Source organism: Pteropus medius, unplaced genomic scaffold (genome assembly GCF_902729225.1).
Source record: "Pteropus medius unplaced genomic scaffold, Ma_sr-lr_union100, whole genome shotgun sequence".
Lineage (NCBI taxonomy): Eukaryota > Metazoa > Chordata > Mammalia > Chiroptera > Pteropodidae > Pteropus > Pteropus medius.
The window spans coordinates 22,662,010-22,681,423 of NW_024351729.1; the positions used below are offsets into that span (position 1 = coordinate 22,662,010).

At 47.9% G+C, this 19,414-nt stretch overlaps 1 protein-coding gene and 1 long non-coding RNA gene across 7 annotated transcripts; one reads left to right on the forward strand and one right to left on the reverse strand.

The window, feature by feature from the left end:
• Positions 1-1,570: 1,570 nt before the first annotated feature.
• On the reverse strand, positions 1,571-11,992 carry PRKAG3 (protein kinase AMP-activated non-catalytic subunit gamma 3). Of its 5 annotated transcripts, none has more exons than XR_005649056.1 (13): positions 10,712-11,829; positions 10,076-10,231; positions 9,318-9,721; positions 8,253-8,334; positions 7,801-7,859; positions 7,637-7,682; positions 7,380-7,434; positions 7,058-7,184; positions 6,749-6,914; positions 5,547-5,584; positions 5,222-5,368; positions 4,653-4,885; positions 1,571-4,058 (listed from the first exon to the last, which is right to left on the reverse strand). XR_005649056.1 is itself a non-coding variant. In XM_039844794.1 (13 exons), exons 1-13 carry the CDS (start codon positions 11,954-11,956, stop codon positions 4,769-4,771), a joined length of 1,629 nt encoding a protein of 542 aa, XP_039700728.1. In that variant the 5' UTR covers positions 11,957-11,992; the 3' UTR covers positions 1,571-4,768. The 5 variants fall into 5 exon arrangements, 4 of the variants coding, with proteins under 4 accessions (XP_039700728.1, XP_039700729.1, XP_039700730.1 ...); XM_039844794.1 differs by having other exon boundaries at positions 1,571-4,885; positions 10,712-10,751; positions 11,765-11,992; XM_039844795.1 differs by adding an exon at positions 11,837-11,991 and having other exon boundaries at positions 1,571-4,885; positions 10,712-10,751.
• Positions 11,993-12,029: 37 nt separating this feature from the next.
• Positions 12,030-18,811, forward strand: LOC120587667 (uncharacterized). 2 transcript variants are annotated; one of them, XR_005649058.1, is made up of 4 exons: positions 12,030-12,101; positions 12,275-12,352; positions 12,898-15,000; positions 16,594-18,811. It is a non-coding gene; the product is annotated as an uncharacterized LOC120587667 (long non-coding RNA). The 2 variants fall into 2 exon arrangements; XR_005649057.1 differs by lacking the exons at positions 12,898-15,000; positions 16,594-18,811 and having other exon boundaries at positions 12,040-12,101; positions 12,275-12,767.
• The last annotated feature ends 603 nt before the right edge of the window (positions 18,812-19,414 follow it).

A 19,414-nucleotide genomic window follows, 5' to 3' on the forward strand; every position in this document is an offset into this window, starting at 1 on the left:
CTGGGTGAGCATGAGCACTTCCTCTTGTGAGTTCCCCTATTCCCCTCCCTTTACAGGACTGAGCACTGGGTGTGTTCACCTTGTTATAGACCTGACTGCCTCCCCAACCAGCTGTGAACCCCCTGGAGGCACAAATCAAGCTCCTTTCCATTTGGATCCCAGTGTTCAACTCTGTGTCTAACACCTCGGAGGTGATTATATAATGTTTGTTGAATGAGAAGAGAATGGGATTGGAGGAAGGGAGGAGGGGGGATAATGGAGTTTCCATATTGAGAAGAGAAACTTGGAGAGAATTGGAAGGAATTCCTGATTATACAGGTGTGTATCTCAATCCTACCTGTGCGGGGGTTCACCTGTGAGAGCTCCTTATAAATGCAGAGGATGGGGGCTGGGCTTGGAGGGTTCCAGGATCTCTGTCACAATGTCAACCAAAGCAGACTTCTGCCTTTCCCAGTGTGCTGCTCCTTCAGATCACCAGGGGTGAGCTGTCCAAGCCAGGTGAACCCCTCGGTGCTGGTGCTTGGGTAGGGGGAAGTCGATGTCATGTGGTTTGGGACTGTGGTTTTGTAGCATCTATCCAAGGGAGTCAGCATTCATGATCTGCAGTTCAGTGTATGAATGTGTAGGCTAATTTCTCATTAAACTCTATGAAGATCATGTATATCCATAGGATAAAATATTATTCAGCTATAAAAAAGGGATAAAGTACTGATTCATGCTGCATCATGGATGAATCTTGGAAACGTTATGTTAATGAAGGAAACCAGACACAAAAGACCACATCTTGTATGATTTCATTGACATGAAATGTCCAGAATAGGCAAACCTGTAGGGATAGAAAGTAGATTAGTGGTTGCCGGAAGCTGGTGGTAAGGGAGAATGGGGAGTGATTGTTTACAGATAAGGAGTTTCTTTTGAATGATGAATATGTTCTAGAATTAGATCATGATGGTAGTTGCGCAACTGTGAATATATTAAGTACCACTGAGTCGCACACTTTGAAAAAGTGAATTTAAATAATACGTGAATTATCTCTCAGTTGAAAAAAAGTTTATGAAGAGGAGTTTGTAGAAATAGTTGCCAATGTAAGCAATACTTCTAGAGGAGTATTCTGAGGCAGCACCATACCGCCGTGCACCCCCACAGGGCCAAAAATCCAACCTCCAATCAGATCAGAAATGCAGAGCCAAAACAAGAGCTAAGCAGTTGCTGAAATAATGATATCCTTGTGAGCATTAATTAAAGAGCAAGGTATATTCCCTGACATTTTGATGAGGTGTAGACACACCTTCAGAGGCTCCTCCCCACTTTCCCCAATTTTTGCCATCATTCTACCAGATATAAGAGCTGAAGAGCTATTAACACAACTATGAAATCTTGCCCATAGACACAGCTCTGGGAAGAGTATCAAAGACTTCTACCCTAAACAGAGAAAAACAAAATATAGCACGGCCAAAGAGGTTTTCTCTTTAGACTACAGGTTATTATTATTTTTTTAATTTTAAAAGATTTTTATTAAAATACAATATACCCGCAGAAAAATGTATATACTATAAATGTACATGAAATTCTTTTGCTTATCTTGGGGGTTGAAAATGGCCTCTGTCAGTTTATATTCCATCATAATGCCTGGACAAGACTTATTTAATGTAAATGGCAAAATTACTTTCTTTGAGAGTGATTCATTCCAATGCATATGATAGCTATAGGATGAATGTGATGTAATAGTTCGGGCTCTTTCCCTTGCAACTTTATCTCTGGAGGGTGAAAAACATAAGCTCTGGTTTGAGGGTTGGCACAAAGCCTATCAGTGGCAAGTGATGGGCCACACTTCCAGGGTCTGGGGTCTCCAGAAGTCACAGTGAGGCTCCCGTATAACCCACCCTGATCTGACTCTATAAGGAAAGAAGAATAATAGGATTTAGGAAAACTGCAGAAGAGTAAACATTAATTCAGCACAGCAGATATCCTTTCTTTAGGATGGTGGATCCAGGAGGGTAGAGACCTATGTGCTCTCAAGGGCAGAAGGAGGTGGAAAGAGCACCTTCCTTGGGCTGCCCTTTTCCCCTAAACCCTGTGCTGTGACCTTTGATGGTCTGCTCATGCAGAGCAACCCAAGGCTCCGCCCCAAAAGATGACCCTACTGTACTTACCCTAGAGCCATCACAGCTAGAGGCAGCCTGCCCCAGGCTCCTCAAGGACACTGTCACTTGAGTGAGCAAACACTCCCATTCCATCCTCCCATTTGAGCCGGGACGTTCCCAGGTAGGGCCAGAGCAGAGCCAGCTCCTGACCCATGGGTTAAAGCAAAGCCAGAAATGGAAGCTAAGACGCTATGAGAAAATGCCTTCATTTCCTGCCTGACCCATCAAGCACAAGTGTCTCCACTCTGTTGCTCTGTGAGGTAAATGGGTTGGGAGCATCCTTTAGAAATATTAGCCTCCCTTTCCCCACTGGATAGCTAGACCTGCAGTATCCATTGCCACAGGGGAGGGGTGACAGAGCAGAGGCTGTCTTGGCTTTGGAATTTCAAAAACCTGACCCCCAAGGTAGTTGGTAAGAACTCAAGACACACGCAGTGGATTTGGAAGAATATAGAGAAAAAGGACCCCTCTTTCTCCGCTAGGTAGAGATTCCACAGGCTGGTGGAGGCTGGGGAAGCAAAGCGTAGACGTTTTTTGAGTCCCCGAGGAAGAGCTGTGTCTGAAGGAAGGGGAAGGGAATGACAAGTACCCCAGAGAGGTTCAGAGGTCATAACGATAGTAGAGTCCATGTTTCTTGGGTAGAGTCTGGGAAAACTGCAAGTTCCAGAGCAGAACAGGGCACTTGCTGTCCATCTCAGCAGATGGGCTTGAGACAGCCCCACAGAACTTCTTGAAGGCCAGAGGGGTACAGAGCCAGGAGCTAGAAAGTCCTCATGCTCCAAGAGCAGGCAGGCCCAAAGAGGCTTTGTGGTAAGGAGTGAGGGACCACCCAGCAGGGGCTATGCCCACCAGTGACCAACCAAGTGACAACCAGATGGAATGGGGATGTTTTAGCAGGTGCTAGCATGGACGGGTAATGATGACTGAGGGAGGAACAAAGTCTTACATGACTGAAAGCTTTCCCCTCCTCGCTGAACTTAACCCCAGAGAAAGATGAGAGAGGAATCTCGCACTGACTGAGATTAATTTCTACCACCTGGTAAAATGGGCTTCATAATAGAAATTACATTCAGTATTAGAAAAGTTATGTTTCTTGCAAATTAGAGTTTATGGAGCGAATTGTACCTACTATGTAAGTAACTAATGTTCTCTTTAAAAGAAGAAAGAGAAATTTCAGTGGAAAAACACTACGCACAAAAGAAACGCCACGTGCGGTGTTCTCCAGTGACAGATTTTCCTTTGTGTCTTTAAATTCAGATAGTACAGGGATCTTGCCACAAGTTCGGGTCAAATGAGTGTAGCATTTTCTGAGGGGAAACTGATAAAATCTAAGTTCCTGGGTTATCCTTGTTCTTTTTGTTTTCTTGATCGTTCATCCTCAGGATCTGAGTACAAGGCCATCGCTGGGGAGTGAGGACATTGTTTGCTGGTGAGAGCTAAGGAGAATGGCGGGAGCAACCCCACTCCCACAGGCAGCCCTACAAATAACTACTGCTCCATGGTCCCCCCCGCAGCCCTGAAATGACACTGCACAGAGCGTAGGAGGGCAGTGGCCAAGTCGTGAGAACCACTAAGGCTGTTAGTTCCCCTGGGGGAAGAAGAGCTGGGACTCCCAAGAGCTGGGACACCAGTGGCAGGTAGTCCAGAAGCCAAGGAATCCAGAGCCCCTAACTAAACCCATGGGCTGAGGGCTCGCTGTACCACTGGGGCCAGTCCCCACCCAGGTAGGGGAAAGTGATGTGGGTGGACATGGAGCAGTTGGCCCTGGGGTAATCCCAGTGCCTCTGGTTCAGGGACCTCTAGGCTTGACTCAGCTGTTCTCCTTAATTTCATCCTCCCATAGTGCACAGGGCATTCCCGAGGGTTTCTGGGAGCATACACAGGGCAAGGGCAGTTAGGTAGGGCTGGAGAAGCCTGTGAGGAAAAGAGAAGGGAAGACGGTGACTAAATGGGGAGGGAAGATTGCCTTTCCGATAGGGGGACCTCAGTCTTGTCATCCACTGCCAAGTAGATGGAACCTATGCCCCCACCCTTCTGTACCCCACTACCAAACACACTACCAGGAAAACGTCTGAGATCATGTCAGGTACACTGAGATGAGTACTTAGATAGAAGCTCACTCATTTTAGTCTTAGTTCTTACTGAGCGGGGAAATTCCATTCAACAAAGGTTTATTAACTTACTTCCTTCCAGTAGTAGAATTCCAAGTAGGTGCAACATGAATTGTGAGAAGGCAGGTCAATCTCCCTAGAGCACCTGAAGTCCCATCGCACTGCCTTGCCTTTATCCTGGCCCCTGTGCACCCCTCTTATGAGGGTCTGCACGACCTCGACTGAGAATGGAACAAAATGGTGGCCCCACGGTGTGTCCTGATACTTGTAGTTTTCATGGAGCTCTTCAACTATGAGCTGGGCCACTCCCATCATCAGGGTGCCCCAATCTGAGATCTGGGAGCCCAGTAAGACCTAGGGGCTGGTGCTGAGGCCAATGACCCAGGGCAGAGCCTACCTGAACCAGAGCCGAACCAGCTAATGGGAGTGGGGAAAGATGAAGGCCAAGTCCACTGGCTTCCCTCATTGGCTTTGGGTGTAGAAGGTGGCCTGGGAGTGAGGATCCACATATTCTCAGGCATTGAGGGTATCCAGGCCAGCAGGGCTGAGCACCAGTGCCTGAAGGATGTCGGAGAGGGACACCACGCCCAGAAGATGCTGGGTCTCATCCACTAGCACCAAACGGTGTACCTGTAGGTCCACAGAGGTTCGGTAAGGGGGCAGAGCCATGTGGCTATGGCAGACAACAAGGTTGGCACCAAGAATCAGAAGCAACAACTTGACATAACTGAGGGAGCAAGAGAGTGTCTCCTAGAGTTAGGGGTGGTTCTGACCTCTCTGGGGGGATGAGCTGGCTGTCGCCCATGGCACAAGAGCCACACAGACAGGAGACCAGTGTGGACACCAAGAGCTTTTCCATGAAGTGGGAGGATAGGGCAGGTGCCTGATGCGTAGGGAGAATTGGAGCTGCTCATGAGAAGGATTGAACCATATGTGTTGGGAGCATGTATGAGGGGCGTGGCATACCTGCTCCCGGACAATCCGGTTGATGACTTCCTCCAGGCTCTCTTCAGGCTGGCAAGAAAGGACTCCCTCCATACACAGTGTCCTCTGCCTCAGTGCTTCTGCCACACTCATGTCTAGGTGGTTGTAGGTTTGCTGGGCAGCCAAGTGCTGGGCAGGGAGGGAAGTACCGGTCTTCATCACCCCCTCGGCCAGGCTCCAGTCCCACTGATATCATCATCCCCTACACACAGGTAAAGGCCCCCTGGTCCCCAGATGCCTCTGATTCTCACACCCGCAGCATCCCTTCAGCACCCCCAGCTCCCCTCCGTTCCCCACAGACACTTACAATCACATCGAAGCGGGAGTAGAGGCCTACGACCTGACCTGCAGGGTGGTGGGTGGGGTGAGAGAAAGGCAGGGAAGAGGTTCGAATCAGAAGCAGGGTGCTCTGCAAGGACTGGGAAGCGCTTTTAGAATGAACCACTTGATGTTCCCCACTCCCACCTCCAGACTACTGGCTTTATAATGAAGCTTCAGGTTGCCACTCTCCGAACCCACAGATCAAAAGCATCAACAGAAAGACAATCTGACATCATGCCTCCTGATGTGATACAATGTGAGTACATGGTATCACCTGTGAAATATTCCAGCCTCACATGTATAGCCTGAATCCAATCAAGCCTGAAATCTAATTTCTGGTTTACAGGAAACAGGAAACAAGGTAAAGGTCACCAGCAGAAAGCAAACACAGATCTGGAGGTGGGACATTCTAGAGGACAACTGACCCAGGCTTTTCAACATCAATGTCATGAAAATTAAGTGGGGAGGGAACTGATCAACATTAAAAGAGACTTAGGGACAAAAGAAGCAAATGCAAAGTCCAGACCTTAATTGATCCTGGTTTTAACAAACCAACTGTAAAAATAGATATTCTTGAGGAAAATGGGGATATGAGAATTAAGATTGAATATTAGATAGTATTAATAAAATATAGCTTTGTTGGGTGATATAGGAAATATACTTATTTTAAAAGATGCATACTGAAGTGTTTAGGGGTGAAATGACATGATGTCTATAATTTACTTTAAATTACTCTATCAAAAAAGAAAGAAAGAAAAAAAAGAAAAATATGTTAACAATAGTTAAACCAGGCAATGGATTTTAACTTTGAAATCATTTACAACCACAATTTACCAAGGAAATGATCTTTCAGTTCCTCCGACCCTTTTTTAGAGCCAGAAATTGCGGTCTGGCTGGGTCCGATGGCCCATTTCAGGTAAAACTAAAATCAAAGACCTCATCTACTACTTCCTCTCACCATGCTCGTTTTATTGCACATAATCCTTTAAAATCATCCTGGGGCGTCAGAGGAAAGGTGTTGTTAAGGTTCCCACTTTATACATGGGGAAACTGAGGCACAGAGAGGCTGCTTGGTCCAAGGCAGAGACTTCTAACCCTGTCTTCACCCTGGGCCCTGAGCTGATGCCGCATAGACCCTTGCCCTTCACTGCCCCACCCTAGCCCAAGCCCTAGTCTAGGTACGGGTACCAGTTTCGTTGATCACGGGCAAAGCAGACACGCGCCGGTCCACGAAGATGTCCAGTGCGGTCAGGACGGGTGCCGTTTCCAGCACCACGGCCAAGTCTCGGAATGTGCCGATGCCCAAATCTTGGATGGTTCGGGAGATGAAGGAGGGCCGGGGCAGCAAGGCGCCCTGGTTGGGTTTGAAACAGGTAATATCACCAGGATGGAGCAGCCCCAGGCTTCAGCTCCTCCTTCCTCAATTCCCAGGGTCGAAGACTTCTCAGCCCCTGGGATACACTCGCGCGCCCCGCAGGCTGGCTGTCCTAGACTCACAAAGATGTGCAGGAACTTCAGTAGCCGTTTGTGTGTGATGATGTAGAGCACGTTGCCTGAGACCGGATCCAGGACAGGCAGGCGGTGGATCCTGTTCTTGATAAGGGTGTAGACAGCTTCAAACAGGCTGCAGAGGTGGGAGCAGTGAGCCTGAGGCAGCTGGGAGAGAGACACCCTCCATCCCAGCCCCCTAGAAAGGAGGATAGAGTGCCAAGGCTGCCTGTGGGCCTCCCAGGGTATGCTGGTGAGTTCAGAACTAAAGGCTGGGGAAGGGGACTGTGCAGAGCAAGGAAGCTCAGGTAGGTTTTTGAGGACGCTTAACCTGTCATTAGGAGAGATGGAGACCAGAGGCTTGAAGCAGCCTTGAAGGTAGATCTCTGTAGGAAAAGCTGGAGTCAGGCCAAGGGAGCTGGCCACCCTGCCTCACCCCGCAGCCTCCCAGACTGTCTCCAGTCAGGCCCCTGGCCTCCCTGTTACCCTTCCTCTCCTCCCTCCAGGAAATTCCCGCTGCCTATTCTCTCCTTCAGGTCTTGGCCCCTGCATCCTCAGCCCCTTTCCAGGTCCCCTCTGTCCACTCACCCCTCCAGGTCTCAATCTTATGTTCTTCAACCTCATAGATCTGGACCTAGAGACATGGACAGGACACCAGAAGTCAGACGTGGATATCTCGGGCACCAGGATCCCTGAACTCCCCTCCGCCCAACCCAGATAGGTGCCCTCAGGACTCCCAGCCCACTCCTCACCAGGGGGGACCTGTAATAGCGCTGCAGCACCAAGATGAAGTCTGTGATGGTCAGCATCCCTGCGGGGTTGGAGGGGGATGGGGGTTCAGCCTGGGGCCTTGTAAGGTTAGACTCCCCTTCCCCGCCCTGCCACTGCCCTAGTACTGAGACAGCAGTGGGAATTGTGGGAAGAGGGAGTAGGGCCGTCCCCGCCATGCCTGAGAAATGGGGCTCTCTCTTTTTCTCCTCTAATTTCTCTCCTCCCCCTACGCACCTGTTTCTATTTTCCCAATCTCTTCCGCTCCCTTTCCTCTTCTCCTAATGGCATCTATGACCTGGGCTCTTGGAGCAGTAGAGCTGGAGGGGTCGGCTGGTCACAACTCTTCCAAGATGGGGACAGTGAACACAGAACTACCTCACTAGGTCCCTCCTTTCCTTTCCCCACCACCTCTGCCTCCCCAGTCCCTCCTTACCCACAAAGCTCTGCTTCTTGTTGTCCCACAGAGGTGCCGCCCGGACACCATTGGCCACCAAGGCAAAGAAGGCCTTTTTGATCTGAGGGCCAGGGAGAACAGTCGAAGGGTGAGTCTCTCACTGCCTCTCAGTGATGCCCTGCCCCCACCAGTGTCCTTCCATGAGATCTTCACTTGAGCTAGCCTGCCTTTCTCACGTTTGGCACACACCAGACATGATCCTTGTCTGTGACATTTGCTACAGAGATAAGGCTGCTGGTGGCCAAAGGCACTCACTGAAGGTGACATCCTCACCAGGCACACCAGGGTGTGGAAAACTCAGTGTTTCTACTAGGAAGTCATATGTGCACAGACATACACAATATAATTTTGCTAATTTAAGTACTAGGGGTATGATTATTTACATAACATTTACAAAATATTTTTCTCTAAATAAATTTTACATCGACTCATTTTGGCCTCATCCTTAGCAACGCTATCTAAACGTGCTGGTTGTATTTTTCTAATACATATGAAAAGAAATACAAAGCTACTGATATGTCACTAGTATCAAAGTGTGAACTGTGGACAGCACACATATCACGCTTTGGAAAACACTGTTCAAAAATGCATGATGATAAGAATGGAATCATAGGCATTTTGTAGCTCAGCCCAAATGGCAGAACAGGCACCAGAGCTCATTCTGTTTATCTGGTACTGAGAGTCTCCTGTTCTTTTCCTAAGCCATTCTGCAATGTCTTTCACATAATTCTGGGTTCGAAAAGTGCTCCCACCTATCCTAGGTTGTCCCAAGAGTCCTCTGAAACTTGTAGGGCAAAGCAGGCATTCTTATCCCTATTTAAGAGATGACAGAAGTAAAGTGAGAGACCCAAGATCCTGCAGATACTAAGTGGCAGAGCTGCAATAACAATTAGGGGTGCTCACAGAGAGTAGCAGCCCTCCCTGCACTGGTCTCCGTGGTGCTAAGAAGAAGTTCTGGAAGGGGACTTTGCCAGGGCATCGTGGAGGGTGTGAGCAGTGGTTGCAGCCCCATGAGGTTGGAGGTATACAGAGCCGTGGCCTCACCTCTAGCGTGGTGTCGAAGATGACCAGCTTGGAGCTGGTTGCCATGGCATCGTAGCAGGTGTGCTTCTGCATGAAGTGCATGTAGACCTGGGCCCCTGGCTTCTGCAGCTCGTCATCCCAGCCCTGCTTGGGTAAAGGGGCCTGCGGAGACGGGCACAGAGCAGGCCTCTCTTCCACCAAGCCAAGCTCATAGCTACAGATTGCCGTAGCTGGGAACTCCTTGCCCAGCTCCAGATCGTCCATGCTGGAGCCAGCAGCTGAGTCTGTACACTCAGGGGAGAGGAGGTCCCACTCTGTTAGTGGGGCGTCCACCCCAGCCAAAGTAGCAGACTGGGCCAAAGGTATGGCCTTGGGGAATGTGGCCTCCAGCCCGATGGACTCAGCAGCTGGCCTGGATTGAAGACCTGTTTGGGATGAGAGGACAGTAATTTCATCTTCCAAGAACTTTACCATCTGCTGTCTCAGTTTATCCTCACAGCAGCCTTGGGAAGCCTGAATGTTGTGGGCCCCATTTTGCAGATGAGAAAGCTGGGTCTCAGGGAGTCACACAAGACAGTGGCTCTGTCTCAAGTAACCCACGTTGGGCCCCTGGCTCTGCGACGCAGTCATCGTCTCCCATGTCGGGAGACTGAGGCTAAAGACGAGGGCTATGTCCAACTCTCTGTTATGGAGGCATCAGGGGCAGAGCCCTGGCCCCTGGCTCTGGGACTTCCCACAGCCCCTCACTCCCATCTCCCCAGAACTGGCCTTGGCCTCACCTTCTCCCAGGTCTGGCTCCTCCTCTTCCTCCACAGCCTCCTGCCTTGTCCATCTTGAGGCCTTGTCCCCCCATTTCCCGTGGCTTCTTTCTGAGCTGGTGGTCATGGCCGGCGATGGCCATGAAGTGCTATCTCCTTGCTCTAGGAAGCTCATCTCTGGAAGAAGGAATGGGGCCTGTTTGGTTAATAGGGAGTAACATAATGAAATCAATTAAAATGTAGTTAATAATAATATCTAATATTTGCAAGCTTCCAAAGGCCTTTTCTCCAACATTTTTCTCATTCAAACCTCATAGCAATCTTATAAGGAAGAATATTATTACCATTCCTAGTTTACTGATGCAACACCTCAGATCAGAGAGGTTAAGCGATTTGCCACAAATCACACAGCTAATAAGTGGTAAAGTCAGAACCAGAGTCTAAGTCTTCAGACTCTAAATCCCCCTCCTCTTCTTTTGAAAGAGAAAGGAGGAGGAGAGGAAAAGGAAGAAGAAATAAAGAGGAACAAAGAAAGAAAAGGAGAGGAAGACAAAAGACAGGCTGGTAGAGAGAGTGAGATTGAGGGCCCAGAGAGGCAGGGGCAAAAGGAGGTGAGGAAAGAGTGTGGGCTCACCAGGAAGGGGCCGCCTCACCTACCTTGATGTTCAGGTCCCACAAGACGGCTCCACCTTGGGCTCTGTGGGGAGAAGAACATCTGAAGGAGAAAATGCCCTCCGTTCTGAAACATAGGTCCTTCCCTTCCCACCACGAACACGCGAGTGTGCGCGTGCGCACGCACACCCCCCCACAAACACACATAAACATACACGCTCATACACAAACACCTATGCACACTGAGAAGCACATACTCAACCATTCTCAGACACAGAACCGTGTACTCGCACAAAGAATATATATACACAGACATCCACATAATCATATGCACAGAGAAAACCCAGGTCAAACACACACACACACACACAGACATGTTCACACAGTGTTGTGTGTTTTCAATCTTCTGGCCTCGGCTGCCTCAGGTCATGGCCTCCCCCAAACCCTGTACCCTGCGCAGTGCATGCTCCAGCTCGGGCTCCATGTGGCCAATGCAGAACAACAGAGAACAAGTGTGCGACACTGTGGCTGGGCAGCACTATTCTGGGCCCGGCCCTTGGCACCCTGCTCCCCTGGATCAGTTACTCTCTGGGTGTCAGGCAGCTGAGAGGGCGGGGCCCACCCACTCAGCTGCTCCAGCCCAGCAGCCTGGGGGCAGGGTGTGGAGGAGAGGAGCAACCTGGAATCTTGATGTTTGGTCCTGGGCTGCCTCCTGGGTCCCTGAGGACTAGCAGGAAGGACCCTGCTGTGGGGGAGGTGGCTTGGAGCATTGTGGGGCACAAGGCTAGGAGAGGGTGGGCTCTGAGTCCTGGGTTCCTCCTCCAAGGGCCTTTCTCATCTGTGTCAGGTACTAAAAAAGAGAAAATGGGGGTGGGTTGAGCTTAACTTTCTTCCTTGTATGAACTTCAGTCCTGAGTGGTGCTGGAGTCAGAAAGGGCAAGTTGCAGCCATCCGGGAGGCTGGAGGCAAGGGGTTTGTGGGGGGTCCCGGGAAAGTGACCAATATAGGTCAGATGTCCCTGTTTGACTTCCAAGAGCCTGTCCCTCTCTCTGATGGGGGAGTGGGTGATTTGGGCAGATGGAGAGCTATGATGATCACCTTGAAGTTGTGTGATGGGCTGGAGGGTACCAGGCCTACACTTGTCTGCAGGGTGAGATGTACTGTTTCTACCTGTGGTTTTGAGGTGTGTCTAGGTTTGCAGGAGCCGCGGTCCCCCCATCCTGCTGTGTGTGCTGTCCCTACATCTTCTGGTGCCAATAGGATCCCAGTCCTGTTCTGGTGGCTGCCCATCCCCCTTCCTTGGCATTCCCGGGGCCTGAGTCAGTGTCCGAATGAGGAATGCTGACCCAGCGGCTCTGGTTCCTCCCTGCCCCTCCCTTCCTCTCTTCCTTTCAGCCTCTTCCATTTCAGTCTCCAGCCCCGGGGTGGACACTCGGTAATGGATTACTGGATTTCTCGCTGAATTTATTGAACATATTTTGGGTCATCCCGCAAAGCCCCTGTCCTGCATGGGGGAAGGGGTGGGGGAGAACAGAGCGGGGAGAGAGCTTTGCTTATCCATGTGTGTCTTGGATAGTACAGGGGGTGAATGCAGCTCTCTTTCCACAGGATCCGTGGGGCCTGTTCCTGTCTGGTCTCAGATGATGGAACTTCTAAGGCACAGCTAATGGGACACCTCAAATGGTGGTAAGATTGAGTGGGGATGTGTGATGCATCGGACCTGGAAAAACCGCACCCCTAATGCTCTGGGCCACCTTCACAGCCAAGCCAGAGACAAAACAGGCTCAGCTCACACCATTGCCTTCTCCCGCGATGCTCCGTTCTCTCCTCCACCTCAGACATGGCCCGCCTACAAGGCCAGGAGCAGGGGGCGCCTTTTAAGAAAGTCTCCCCTGATTACATCACCCTGACAACACTGGTCTGATAGCGAGTGTTCTGTGTACACATCTCAGTGTACACTGGGCTGGCATTTATCTAACTATTCACATACAAATATCTTTTAAGTAAACTGCGGGCACCTTGATCAAATCTGTTGGTTAGATGTGATGAAAACCTGTCTTGGTGTCAGATGGACCTATTAAAGTTTATGCGCTGCTGTTTACTTGCTATATAACCTTGGCAAACGTTATTTTCTCCGAGCCTGTTTACATGAATGTAAAATGAGGATAAAACATTTGGTGGCAGAGACTGCCGCTTGCCTCTTGGTATCTATTTTTCTCTTCTTCTTTTAGTAATAAAATCACTTGAATTGTAGCTGGAGTGGCTGCCTATCATAAAGACAAATTCCCCAACCTTCCTTGCAGCTAAATATGGACTTGTGACTAAATTTGGCCAATGAATGTGAGTGGAAGTGATATGAGCAGCTTCCAGGTCAGGCCTTAAAAGAAAAAAATCGTAAGTTCCTCTCTTCCTTTCCCCTTCTGTCGACTGGGATGCTAGTGTGATGGCAAGAGCTAGAGCCGCTGTCTTGTAACCAAGATAAAAGAAACTTGTTAAGGGTTTCAGAGTCACCCTACTAGGTTTGGACTGTCTATAGACTCCTTTAAGAGAGAGATATAAACTTTCTTGCTTAAGTCATTCTTAAACTGGGTCCTCATTACAACAACCAACATGTACCCTAACTAACACAGAAAGTGGTACCTGGAAGTGACACGGCTTTAAAAGCCTAAAACAAGTGGCATTGGTTTACAGATTGTACAGCAGATAGCAAAGAAAAGTATCGTATACTGGTAAGCTGGCAACCATTGTTATATAACGGCAAAAGATATGACATGTCTGTCATCTATGATGCCTTGAAAAGTAAAGCATATGCTAACAGAACCTATAAACACTCAAGGAAATTGGATGGAAACACTCAGATTGTTGGTGTATACCGGCTGCTGATCACTACTATTAGCAAAGTCCAGCAAGAAAGATGCACTCAGGCTAGTTACAAGAGGTCGTTTGGAAGAAATAGGCTTAGTGAGAGGTGAACCTGTGGTTCCAAACCTTTCTCAAGCACACCCTGTTCAGCAAATAGTGGAAGGCAGCCCAGTGGGCAGAATAAGGGAGTTAGTTCCCTTCACGGCCACACTTATTTTTTTCAGATGGTCTCAAGATAGCTAACGCCAGTTAGAGAAAGAATAAGAATACTCTACACCAACTCCAGAGTATTCAGGCATAAATGTTATGTCTGTATGAGACCATTGGCTGTGGTTACTCAAATGTAGAATCAGTCAGAAGACTTCTAAGATTTTGAGGGCATTGTATTGTATTGTATTGTATTGTATTGTATTGTATTGTATTGTATTGTATTGTATTGTATTGGCAAAGAAACCATAAACCTGGTCAGCAAAGCCTAGTTTGATGCCCTCCCTCTCGTTCTCAGTTAGTCTCATTCCCCCAAATCTGCACCAGCAGGAAGAGGGCTGTGAAAGTTGTAAGGTCTACCAGAAGGTGGGCATATTCTCCAATGCAGCTGCAGAGGACACTGGGTAAGAAAAAACACGAGGCCGCAGAAGAGAGTAGAAAGAGGAGACCCTCTCAGGGAGCAGAAGCAGGGGTGGCCAGATGCGCTGCCCAAGAACTTACCCCACTGTGGGAAAGCGGCTTTGCAATTCTGGCCCAACTGGATTTAGTATCTGTTAAGATTTAGTGACTGCTGGTTGTTTGCCATTCTTTCCTGTTCTGAGTAAATGTTTTACTTGAGTTTATCCTGTTCTTCCTCCACTGTTGTCTATGGGGAATGAGAGAGCCAGATTACCTGCCTTTTAGTTGACAAGTCACTAGGCCGTGAGGACCTCATCCATACCTGGTCCCCTCAGAGATCCTGAGCTCTGCACTGGTGCTGTGTCTGGATGGAACACTGCCTTGCCTCCCTTTGAGGGGTGCTGAATATGCTTTTTGTAAGGGGTGAAGAGATGTTGGGCTCTAGCAGAGCAATATCTTCTTCTGCTAGTAAATCCCCACAATTTTAGCTAAAGGCAAGATAACATTTCCCAGCTTATTTAGGAGGTACAATGGCCATGTGACTAAGCTTGGTCAATGGGATCTGAGCAGCAATGTTATATGCAACATTTAAGGGAGCACTTAGAAAGAAAGGCTTGATTCCTCCCTTCCTACTGAATAGAATTATGATATGATGGTGGGAATTGGAGCAGCCATTTGAACAATGGCGGAAGACATAGGTTGAACACGATAGACTCTCTCCACTCCCATGCTGGCCTGCTCACCTCCGGACAGTTATGTTATAAGAAAAAATAAGCTTCTTTCTTGTTTAAGCCACTGACGAATGGAACCTTTGCTACAGCAGCTGAGCCTCTCTTTAACTAATGCATTTCCACTGCAGGATGGAGGTAAGTTAGAAATTACAAATGTGTCTGGTAATGCTTCACATTTATGCAGTGCTCGATATCTACCAGCCACTGCAAAACATGCTGTGTACAGTATCCCATGTAATCCCTCACAGTCCTATGTAGTAAACATTTTTATTATTATAATTTGACCGATGAGAAAATCAGGTCACAAAAAGATTAGATAACTTGATTAAAATCTCAGAGCTAATGAGATGGAGCCAAAGCAAACCCAGTGTTTCTAGACTCCACCGTCACACTCTTAACCACTAAGCTTAATGTACATAAAGCTCAAGCCTGGCATGTAATAGATGCTCAGTAAGTGGTTACTAAAATTGTTACCTCACCACCTGCTTCTAGTCCCCTTAGACTTCAAGCTACGAGACTCTCTGAAGGCAGGCAGGCATGGGGAGGGGGGTGCTTGTCACTGGTCATCTCAAAGAGGCATCAAGGGTCACATAGAGTTGTGCTCCATCTGGGAGCAGACACCAGCACTGCTCAACAGTAAAATCAGCAATTTTCCAGTTGTAAAAAATGAGCTCTCTGCCCTGTCCCAGCCCACTGCCTCTCAGAGCTCCCGCACCTGCTCTTGCTGCCATGGGCTCATGAACAGAAGGTACTGGCTTTGGTTGGGAAACAAATACTCCATGGGTGTTTGATTTTAGTCTCTGATCGTGGTATTATATTTCTTGAAACCCTATTTCTTTCCTTGCTCTCACAACTGGGTGTAATAAGGACACTGTACCCTAACCCTAGGGTGAATTTGGCTGCCATCTCTGGATAGCTTGTTTTTCTAGGACATGGGGTTGGGATTCTGTTTAAGTGTTATTTTTATATTCGAGAAAGAAAAACAGCTCGAGGAGGCCAGGGGAGTCGCCCAGAGGAGACCCATTACTGATAGGTCACAAATGAGGTCCCCTGTGCCAGAGTGGTTGGGAGGCTGTGAAGGCAGCCTTCATGTCGGTCACTCACACACCCCAGCTCCCATCCTGTCTGTGTGTGGCTGAAACCAAGCAGCATCTATGCTAGTGTCCTGAGGAGCTGGGCAGACCCAGCCACTTGTTAATGTAATTTAGTCTGCCCCACGTTGCTGAGCCGTTTCTGTGCTCCATGGGAGACTGAAGTGGACAGATGGTGCTTTTGTCTACCCAGTATCCATTTTACCCCCTTTTGGCCACCCCAAGTTTTCCTTCAGGGAATGACAGTTCCTCTAATCTCAGATCACGTGCTTTTCAGAGAGGCTTAACTGTGGATTTTAGGGAGTATATCTCTGATTTGGACTTAGCCAGTCAGCATATCATATTCCCCTGGCCGTGTAAGGAGGGCATTGACTTAATTAGTCCCATGGTAGTGAATGCCGGGACTTTTCTGGGGGCCATTGGGAATCTTTTCTCATTGGGTTTGGAGCTACCATGAGTGTGGAGCTGCCTGAGAATGAAGACAAAACAGAGAGCTAAAGACCACAATATGGTGAGAAAGACCAGGTCCTCACGACAGTCACCGAGCTCCAGATCAAACTGTACCTGAAGACCTACCCCCGAGTTTTCCAGTTATATTAACCAATGGAATCTTTTCTTGTTCAAGTTTGGAATGCAGTTTGGAATGAGTCTTCTGACACCTGCAGTTGAAAGAGTTCTGATACCAGAGTTAAAGAGACAAGATGTAGCCACCTTCGAAGGCTTCTGGGGGTGGCGTTCAGCCACTGCACTTTCCCAAGAAAAAGTGCGTGTTCGAAAAAGCAATTAGAATAAATCAATGGGGTGTCAATGGAGGTAAAAAGGTACTTGGAGAAAATACAGCAGATGAGTTGGAATGGGACAAGGTTAATGAAGGAAAGCATCCTAAAGAAGGTGAGTTTGGATAGAGAATTAATAATCATGACAATGGCAGTTATTTACTGAACCCTAACTATGGGCTGGGCACTGGGTTAAGCAGTTCACATATGTGGTGGGATAATATTTTGAAATACTAACCAAATTGAGAGGTACTTTCTTTTACCATACAGCCCTTTTCTCACTCAAGTTTAGAGTTTCCTTGTTTATCGCCTCAGGGAAGAAATGATACATGCAAAGAATGAAAAGCATCTTCTGGTTTTGAGTTTCAAAAGTGAGGTCTTCTGGGAGGAAAAGAAATAACTTTGGCCTAAACAAGAGATCTGGACGTTTCGGCAGGCTAGGTCATTCAGAAAGCACATTCCACTAAAAATACTGAATAAAATATAAAGAGCATCTTCTTAAAAACACTGAAAAGACAAGATAGTAATGACTGACTTAGCCCAACTGAAAGAGGAATGGGCACACAGCAAAGTTAGTAAGAAAAGTGTGGCTTCGCTCTAGAGCACTTGCCAATTCTAACAAGAGCCATGTGAAGTGATGGGGCCCAGGACCCATACGAGTTAGGAGTACAATAGAAAATCCCATCTATAAAAAGCTGAGATCTCAAAGGATCACACCCTCAGAGTAAGTGCAATCTGTAAGTAAACTAGCTCTTATATCGATTTACGGTCAAGGTTTTCCTCATCTGAGTGGTTCAGAGCGTGTCAAACCTTGAATTTGGCTTAAGGTGGTCCTAAATCGGTAACAACCACAGGTGCCTGGCTGAAGCAAACATAAATGTTCTCCGGAGAAAGTTACCTCTTCTAAATCCACAAATTATTCGAACGATATACAGCAAAGGTTGAAAATGATCAGATACACAAGGAAACTAGGAATCATGAGCAAGAGCCAGAAGAAAAGACAGCAAGACCAAATACCTACTCTCATGCCCTGAATCTCAGCCTTATGTAAATACTTGGGAACTTTGACACAACCCCAGGGGAGCTGAGGAGATTCTAAATTAATTGAGATTGGATTTCTCAGCGGGCAGGCTGTATCAGTCAGGATCATTTCAAGTAAAAGTAATAGAAAAACAACTCAAATTGGTTTAAACAAGATGGAGATTTATTGATTCACTTTAGCAGGGCATCCAGGGCCAGGCTAGGCTGCCAGTTGATATAATCCAGTAGCTTGATATGTTTTCCCTTGATTCTCTTAGCTTGGCTTTCCTCCGGTGCCAGCTTCAAGTACTGAGGTGTCAGCAGCAATTCTGGGCTCCTTATTGATGCCCAAAGATACCCAGAAGAAGAAAGACCACCTTTTTCTGTACTTTCTTCCAAGAAAAGAAAACATCTTCCAAAAGCCCTTGGCAAATTTTTCTTTGTATCTCATGAGCCCAAACAGAGAGAATATGTTTGACTTAGACTAATCAGGGTTCATCCTTCACCGAGATCAGTTCTCCTGATTGCACAGCCACTACAAAACTAGGAGAAATGGAGTGGGTATTGCAGAACAACCACAGATACAGTCCTCCCCTTTAGCCGCCCAGTGTCCATATATAACCTCCACACTACGTTACACAACTTCAGAAATGCCCATGCCTACTAAAATGCACTCAGACTCTTCTTTAAAAGGTAGCACTCAAACTCCATCCAATTCTGCATCCAGGTGCAAACCCAGGATCTCTGGGAGCTGTGCAGGCTCCTCCATTAAGTCAGTTACGTGCACCCGGATTTAAAAGAAATCAGGCAGAGAACTGAGGTGATTGTTTCTTATTATGTGATCTTAGAAAATTCAGAGCCTGAGTGTCCTCATGTATTAAATGATGTCTTCTGTGCTGAATTGTGATACTGATTCAAAATAAAATAAAAAATGACAAAAACAAACCGTGAGCTGTGTATATTCATACCTCACCTGCTGATCCTAATAAATGTGCCACATTTGCAGCCGATATGCCAAAATCCAGGAGCTCAAAGTGATACCCCTTTGATTAGCGAAAAGACCTGTAATTTTCCCCTGGGACTAACCTCCTCCCTCCAGTTCCTTTTCGGACTTTGAGTATGTTCCACACGTAGCTATCATAGCTATCATGCTGGGCTGCAGTCCCATTGCCTTGCTGTCCTCCATACTTGCCATCCTCTCCATTGGCTAAGGCCGCCCTCCTACCCACACCTGTGCCATTTCCTCACTCCTCTGACCACAGACCTCTGTGGCTTCTGTCTCACCACTTTGGCCAACAGGAAATTTCCATCTACTTCTTCAGATCAGCTATTTCAAAAGCTGTTCCCACAGTCAAGCTACCGGCCCCTAGTCATACCCTTCTTTCCCTTGTATCAAAGAGACTTCTTTCCAGAGTCTCCAGGTGTGGAGCGGGGACTGGATTATTGTCGAGTGCAGCCTGCTTTCTCACTGGACTCACAGCATCCTCCAAAGTCCCGGCCCTGCTGTCCAGCACAGCTACCTCTACCAGATTCCTTTCACACACAAAGGCCCATTATAGGCCCATCAGAGCGCTGCTAGTGTTAATGCTCTCCCTCCTCCCCCTTCCCCCTTCCCCAGTCTACCTTTTTCAGAAAATCCCAGTTTACCAGCTCCACCTGTTT

Excerpts from the sequence above, each read along its gene's own strand:
- PRKAG3 (XM_039844792.1), bottom strand. The coding sequence starts at position 11,042 with ATGTCTGTGTGTGTGTGTGTGTGTTTGACCTGGGTTTTCTCTGTGCAT. Across the intron at positions 7,860-8,252 it reads CAAGAAGCAGAGCTTTGTGG|GGATGCTGACCATCACAGAC; the intron begins GTAAGGAGGGAC and ends CCAACCCCGCAG. Across the intron at positions 5,369-5,546 it reads ACTCCCGCTTCGATGTGATT|CACTTGGCTGCCCAGCAAAC; the intron begins GTAAGTGTCTGT and ends CTCCCTGCCCAG.